This window comes from Notothenia rossii (assembly GCF_949606895.1).
Source record: "Notothenia rossii genome assembly, chromosome: 11".
Taxonomy (NCBI): domain Eukaryota; kingdom Metazoa; phylum Chordata; class Actinopteri; order Perciformes; family Nototheniidae; genus Notothenia; species Notothenia rossii.
In genome coordinates, this window is record NC_136910.1 from 803,906 (window position 1) to 811,702 (window position 7,797).

At 42.5% G+C, this 7,797-nt stretch overlaps 1 protein-coding gene across 4 annotated transcripts in view; it reads right to left on the reverse strand.

Annotated features, from left to right (window-relative positions):
* Window positions 1-3,090, reverse strand: part of LOC307024687 (uncharacterized protein) — a 58,871-nt gene extending 55,781 nt beyond the window's left edge. The window contains exons 1-2 of one of the 4 annotated variants that reach the window (XM_079659019.1): window positions 2,914-3,090; window positions 1,412-1,518 (exon numbers count right to left, since the gene is read on the reverse strand). In XM_079659019.1, coding sequence (XP_079515145.1) covers window positions 1,412-1,516 — 105 coding nt within the window. In that variant the 5' untranslated portion in view covers window positions 1,517-1,518; window positions 2,914-3,090. The remainder of the gene's footprint in view (window positions 1-1,411; window positions 1,519-2,913) is intronic. The other 3 variants (XM_079659017.1, XM_079659018.1, XM_079659020.1) reach the window with 3 other exon arrangements.
* Between the last annotated feature and the right edge of the window lie 4,707 nt (window positions 3,091-7,797).

The following is a 7,797-nucleotide window of genomic DNA, read 5'->3' on the forward strand; positions in this document are numbered from 1 at the left end:
GAGACAGACAGGTGAGAGAAAGACAGGTGAGAGACAGGTAGACAGACAGGTACAGACAGGTAGACAGACAGGTACAGACAGGTGGGAGCATGGGCGCGGGAAGGGGGGTGCTGAGGGCGCTGCAGCACCCCCTAGCGGCAGGCAGGGGGTGCGTAGCTCCCCTGTCTGAATTATTATTTGACGGTTATTGCTGCTCCCGCTGTGCATAATCTGTGTAATATGGAGCCAATACATTCCACATTGTTGGTAAAATAATATTTCGGCCTGCCCCAAATGTTTTTTCTGTAGCCCCGGACAATTCTACCTCAATAATATAATACATTAACCGTGCTTTACGTGAACCTCATCAAGACACTAGAAAGGACGGCAGGACTGTAATTTCCCGTGTTCAGTGAATGCAACAGAGGCAAGACACCAGACCAATCAGAGAGTTGCATGGAAATAAAAGTGTGCTTGTGTCATTCAAGCTCGCGGCTCTGTGTGTGTGCGGAAATAGCGCATTTAGTGTGTGTGAGAAAGGGGGAGAGAGAGAGAGGGACCGGTGCCAGCAGCAGGGACCGTGTTGTTAGCATCTGGTTAGCTAGCTGCACTAACGGACATACGGAGCTGTTTGTTCCACAACAAGCTGGAGGAGAGCTCTCCTCTCAGACTGAGAGGCTCAGGTGAGCTAAAGGACTCTCTGAGTGTTTAGATAGTTAACTTTAGTCTAAGTTATCTCAGTGGGTCTCAAACGGTTTGGTCAAAAATTATTCAAAAGATTATTTCCGCGGCACACCTTCATATGATCATTATAGTTATAAAAAAAATAAGAGAATAAAGGAAAAACAGTTATGAAATACTATATGGCAGTAAAACAAGAATACAGTTTGAAAAGGGAGTGATTTGTAAAATATCCACAAAGAAAAAGAACATCTGCTTCCAGTTGTGTTTCATCTGGGTGTTGAGAGATGTATCCATAGATCTCTTAATCTTGCTCTCAAAGTGCACCAGATTGATGCTTTTAACTTCAATATTTACAAAAAGTCTTCCCGGGGGAGCATCCCCCCGGACCCCCCTAGAGGAGGTGAGGTCCGCTCCCCACTCGTCAAAAATAGCACTTTACCCCTGCCTATATGCCGTGAGCTGATTATCGAGCCTTCATTGTAACAGTCGCGGGTTTACTGTGTGTTTGCGTGCGGTGAGTTTTTTTGTGCGTGCTCTATAGTGCCCGTAATAGTGTTCACTGGAGTCCAGCACCTCAGCACCCCCACTCAAAATACCTTCCCACGCCTCTGGGTGGGAGACAGACAGGTGAGAGACAGGTACAGGGAGACAGACAGGTGAGAGAAAGACAGGTGAGAGACAGGTAGACAGACAGGTACAGACAGGTAAGAGACAGGTACAGGCAGACAGGTGAGAGACAGACAGGTACCTGTGCAGGCAGAGCATTGAACTCCTCCAGCAGGTCTCTCTTGATGTCGTCCACGACCACCGGCCCCTCTCTCTCCGGCTTCCCCCCAAAACAAGACTCCATCATTTCTGCAGGAGACATCAATCACATTAAGACCTGTTGTCCCTCCTGGTGGTCCAATCAGAGCTGCTGCCTTCATCATGTGATCGACATGTGACGCTTCAAGTCCTTAAGGCCCGGACACAACAATCTGACAACAAAGAACTGACAGAGGGACCCCGACTGTTGCGTCGCCTCGCGTCTGCGTTTTGGCTGAAAAGACCCGACGGTGCGGGACACACCAATCAGAGTAGGACGTGTCGATGCCGATAATCGGGTTGGTGTGTCCGTACCTTTAGGATCAGTACAAGTACTCATATCTTGTACTTGAGTAAAAGTAGAAGTACTCATATCTTGTACTTGAGTAAAAGTAGAAGTACTCAGATCTTGTACTTGAGTGAAAGTAGAAGTACTCAGATCTTGTACTGTAGTAAAAGTAGAAGTACTCAGATCTTGTACTTAGTAAAAGTAGAAGTACTCATATCTTGTACTTGAGTAAAAGTAGAAGTACTCATATCTTGTACTTGAGTAAAAGTAGAAGTACTCAGATCTTGTACTTGAGTAAAAGTAAAAGTACTCAGATCTTGTACTTGAGTAAAAGTAGAAGTACTCAGATCTTGTACTTGAGTAAAAGTAGAAGTACTCAGATCTTGTACTTGAGTAAAAGTAGAAGTACTCAGATCTTGTACTGTAGTAAAAGTAGAAGTACTCAGATCTTGTACTTGAGTAAAAGTAGAAGTACCAGAGTGTAGGAATACTCTGTTACGGTAAAAGCATTCAAAATGTTCCTCAAGTGAAAGTAGAAAATTATTCTCATCAAAATATAGTGAAAGACAGTAAAAGTAGTGATTGTTTGATTGGTCCATTTCAGAATAATATATATGATATGTTTTATAATGATTGATCATGAAAGTGTTCTCAAAGCTGGTAAAGGTGCAGCTAGTCTGAATGACTTTGTATACTGCAGGGTAGCTTGTGGATTTACTCCAGGTGGAACTAAAGTCTGATTTAACACTTGGTTAGATTTCACATCATTCATCCACATCTGAGAAGTAACTAAAGGTATTAAATGCATGTAGTGGAGGAAAAGTACACCGTAGCAGAACATCAAAATACTAAAGTAAAGTACCTCTAAATTGTACTTAAGTACTTAGTTACTCTACACCTCTGCAAATAAAGCGGTATTTCCCGATCAGACATACATAAATATACCATTAACTAACTATAAACATATTAAATATAGAGTAACAATCATAAGAAATAAACAACTGTAAACATCTTTGTTGTTAGCATTAGCCACATCGAGCTAGCCCTCATAAAAACACGCGTCAGTTAGTTGAGTTTAAAACTCCTTTAGGAACCACATGCGACACTAAAACACAGCCGAACAACTTAGATAAACATGATATTGAAGAGTGACTCACTGAAGATGTGTTTTATTCAGCGGACATCGCATTCAAAGGGGACACAACCGACAGCTCGCTAGCGTTAGCTCTGTTCCTCGCGCGAACTGTTTGAAGTCCAAAAGGACCAGTGAGAAGGCTGGAACAGGGAGACTGACGACCAATGAGAAGGCTGGAACAGGGAGACTGAGGACCAATGAGAAGGCTGGAACAGGGAGACGTCAAAATATCTTGGATACGATCTCGCGAGAGTACACGGCCAATGCAAATTGGCCTGGGTTGAGTTAGGATAGTTTAAAAATCAGCTCCTAAATTCTAACCCTATCTCCTATTTCTTGACCTCTGAGTGAAACGTCACGGGGTTAAGGGATAGTGGATAGGATAATTCAGAAGGATTTAGGAGAAGAGACCGCAGTACTTTAGAGAATCCGAATGCACTATCCGACGTGTTAATGATGCGCCAGCGGACGTCATGAATGTGCGTCTGCTGCTGTTGGGAAACTATGGAAACTACAGTTTTCTATACAGCGGACTACAACATGGATGTTTAATAAGAACGAGGGACTCATCTAGAGACTCTGCACCGTGCTCTGATGCTGTTGCTTTATGCTTTATGAACAACAGAGAAACATATTCTTCATGACCAAAATTGGAATTGAAATAAAAAATGAAAGTGAAATGTATGCTCGTCACTCTCTCACTCCGGTCCACATTAATACAAATGATCCCAATAGGTATGATTGTATGAACTATGAAAATATCTTAAAATCAATATAAATGTATTTATTATAAACGTTAGTCAACCTATCTATCACTGGGTATATCACCATTCAAACATCTTTTCAAAGTTGAACAAACTCCACACAGCTCAGTGAAATGTTGACTTTATTTGATCATTTCATCAATCACGTGAAGCGACGTCCGTTTGCGATGACGCTGCACAGCTGATCGTCTGACAGCAGCTCTGTCCCCGTTATTTCCACAAACACCCCCGCCTCTGTTTGTACACATTTACTGACACAAACATTTGTATCATCTGCTGTAGACCCCAATAAATAAAAATAAAATAAGAACTAATTCTCAAAAAAGATAAACGCCATTCTTAAAATGTATAAACGAACAATAGTTGGATTAATATTGATTAGAGTGCACAAAATAAATAAAATAATTGAGAGAAGAAAAAGAGATATCTATCAAAACCCAGTTAGATTAACATTCACTGGATTGCACACTTTGTTTGTTTGTGTGGATATGTAGCACATTAACATTTTAATAGCTCTTAATGACTGACTGAATGAAAATGTTTCTAAAAAATGAATAAAATGATTTTTGCCCACTTTGTTGTTCAGATATATCACATGTTTGTAACTAAATGATTCATGAATTGAAACAGAACACGGTTTAAACTGAGGAGTGACTCTCGTGAGGTTCATGTATTTTCTTCACACCGCTGGGGTACTGCTCTCATGTCAAGAAGCATCAGATCAGTGCATGCACTGCATCGTCCAATCAGTGAGCGATACACAGTAAGGGGGCGGGGCGAGTGTCTGAGGATTTCATCGAAGGATGGTCTGGTGGTTCCTCGATTATAGCTCCTCCATTATCGCTCCTCCATTATCGATCCTCGCTCCTCCGGCAAAAATAAGGCCATTAGGACGCTCCTCAAAATGGCGCAGACAAATCAACTTCCGGTGAGACCGAGACCGAGGAGCGAGGAAATGAAAAATAAGAGAAGTGAGAAGGGCCCGAATAGTCCATTTAGCTAGGAACCTTCCTAACGGAGTGGAATGACCCGGAAGTCCCTCAGTGGCAGCCATGATAAGTGCCGTTCCAATTCTCTACATTCCTCGACTCCTATCCTCGACTCCTCTCCTCGAGACTTAGTCCCGCCCACAGGAGATGCGAGCGGAGGAGCCGAGGAGGGGAACCGAGGAGAGAGGAGGGGAAGCAGCAGTCGGTTAGAGAAATGAGAACTCCTCTCCTCTGAGCGGTCATTTTAAAGAGACGTCCATTAATGATGACAGGAGGCACAGCAGCCCTCTGTCTGATGGACAGATGTGTTCATGACCACTTAGATATTTACTTTGATTCATTCACAGTGCGGTATAATGAGACAAAAACAGGCTACACACACACACACACACACACACACACACACACACACACACACACACACACACACACACACACACACACACACATGTATATATTTATATAAATATATACAATTTCAGAATCAAACAGAGCACTCTCATAATAACGTAACACTATCAGAGACTGGATATATAGCCACAATAGGCATTTTTCCAAGCTTTGTATATACAGTGCCAAAAATATTTAACTCAACATTTTCTTACATTAACTTTGTTTCCAACACAGCATTTACATTGTTAGCAGTTATGTTTTGGTGTACTTCTAAAGGTAATTATTCTCAAGGTTCTTATTATACATCCATGGTCTGTAGTTCGTTTATAGCATAACGTTAGCATTTTGCTTCTGGCCATTAGATTTATGATTCGAAAATTATAAAAGTAGGGTAGATATGTGGAGATTATCCGGCTGAACAAAACGTGCATTTATCAAACAGGTTCGTTTTCCACAGATCTTATTTCGAGCTATTTTCCAAAATCCTATGGAGAAATCCCATTGACTCTGAAACGAGGGAACCAATAGTTGTAAAATGCTAACTCACTTCCGGGTTGTAGGACTCACCACTGCACTATATCTCCGGTCAAGTAAAGCTAATATGTGTTTAGCTAACTCGTGCTTTAAAAAGATATGTAACTACAACTGATTTATTTGCAATAAACATTAAAATATTGGAGGCATGCGGTGCAGCACATTACGTGCTTGGCGAAGTCAGACAGAGAGGAGGTTGTAGCCAATGTCCGGTGCGTTCATTGTCATCGGATAGCATACATGCCAACCTTTCCAAATCCAAAAGAGGTAGGTTTGCACGCGGCAAATGTGCACGCCCAAATGAGGTAATCAGAATAAATGGAACCCAGTAATTACATGTATAAACCATGTATTTAACATATATTGCATCATTTTAAGCATTTTTCAGAAAAAGTGGTAATCAACGACATGTCTGGTCTGTAAAATGCCCGAAAAGTAAAAGAATGGGAGATAAATATCCCAGTCTCCACATTTGTATATATTTTGTATGTGTTTCTGGTCCTCTTTCAGTTGAGACAGTGAGGATGTGTCAGGATCATAGGTCAGGATGTAGAACTCTTGTGTGAACATTGGATAAAGCCAGGTTCATATTCTTGTTTCATGTTGTTGACTTATTAGAGTCAAAGGTTTGCACAGAGCGAAATATCTTTGTGTTGCGCCATATATCAGAAAATACTGCATTAAAAAAGTCATTTCCTGCATTTCTCTCCTGATAAAGTTTGATATAAATAATGTACAGGCTTTCAGATTGCTGTAGTTCACTAAACAGAGACATTAACGACATGTTTGGTGTTGAAAACTTGAGAAAAAATGAAAGAATGGGAGATAAATATCCCCAAATCTCAAAATGGTATTATATGTTGTGTGTGTTTGTGGTCCTCTTTCAGTTGAGACACTGTAGGTGAAGGATGCTTCAGGAAAAGACCAAACACTGGATGTCCTTCAGTCGCCAACATGTGTTTTTGAGACACTGATACTAACGGGGAAATCCTGCAGGACTCAAATGCCTCGTCTCTGTTCCCTTAAAGTAAACTCAGCGCCATATAGATAATAACTCATATTTCTCGCATCAAATGAAATCAAAACGCATTTTAATGGCCAAACTAACTTTAAAATAGGCATTTTACACCGAGAATAAAACGAAGTTCGGCCATGTTTTTTTTCTTCTGACATACACGTCTATCACGTGACATAGACGCCAGCCATTGGAATGAATGGTGAAAAAAACCGTAGGGATCTTACAATTTCAGAGGCGTTTTTGTAGAAATACTCCGTCCTTCGTTGTGGACCAACGTAGTTATTACACATTTTTTTTGTGAGACTGGGTTGGACAAACACCCACCTCTCCGCCTCTTCCAAGGAACGAGGGGGCCGTGCGGCAGAGTTTCAGTTAGATTTATTTTCGCCGGTCAACATGTCCGTTAAAGTTTAAATCTTCCGGACAAAATTAGAAAAGTGCCGGACAAAGGTCTTCTTTGTTATTTATTGAGCTTTAAAACAAATGAATAACGACTCTATATAATCATATAAGAATAAAACACGGAGGACGGAGATCTATTTTTCTCCCCCTCTTCTGACAGCCCAGCAGCTGATCTCAAAGCACGCTCCCCTCCCCTGCAGGGGGGCGTGGTCAGCTGCAGCTCACAGAATCAGCCCCCTGCAAAAACAGGGCTGGAAAGAGCAAATAGAGCGGAATGAGGCATGGCTAAAATGCATGATCTGTTTGGTATTTTGAAAGCTATATATATATACTTTATACAGGTATGGCCCTACAATATATTGTTCAAATACAGCATGATATGTCCCCTTTAAGGTATTATTAAGGTAGGGTTAATGTTGCTCTCAAAGTGCACCAGATTGATGCTTTTAACTTCAATATTTAAAAAAAATCTTCCCGGGGGATCAAGCCCCCCGACCCCCTAGAGGAGGCAACGACGACCCTCACAGACCTGCTGCACCACCACCCCCCCCCCCATCTACCTCACAGACCTGCTGCACCATCACCCCCCCACCTCACAGACCTGGAGCACCATCACCCCCCCCTACCTCACAGACCTGCTGCCCCACCACCCCCCCCCCCTACCTCACAGACCTGCTGCACCACCCCCCCCCCCCCTACCTCACAGACCTGCTGCCCCACCCCCCCCCCCCTACCTCACAGACCTGCTGCACCACCACACCCCCCCCTACCTCACAGACCTGCTGCACCACCACACCCCTTCCCCC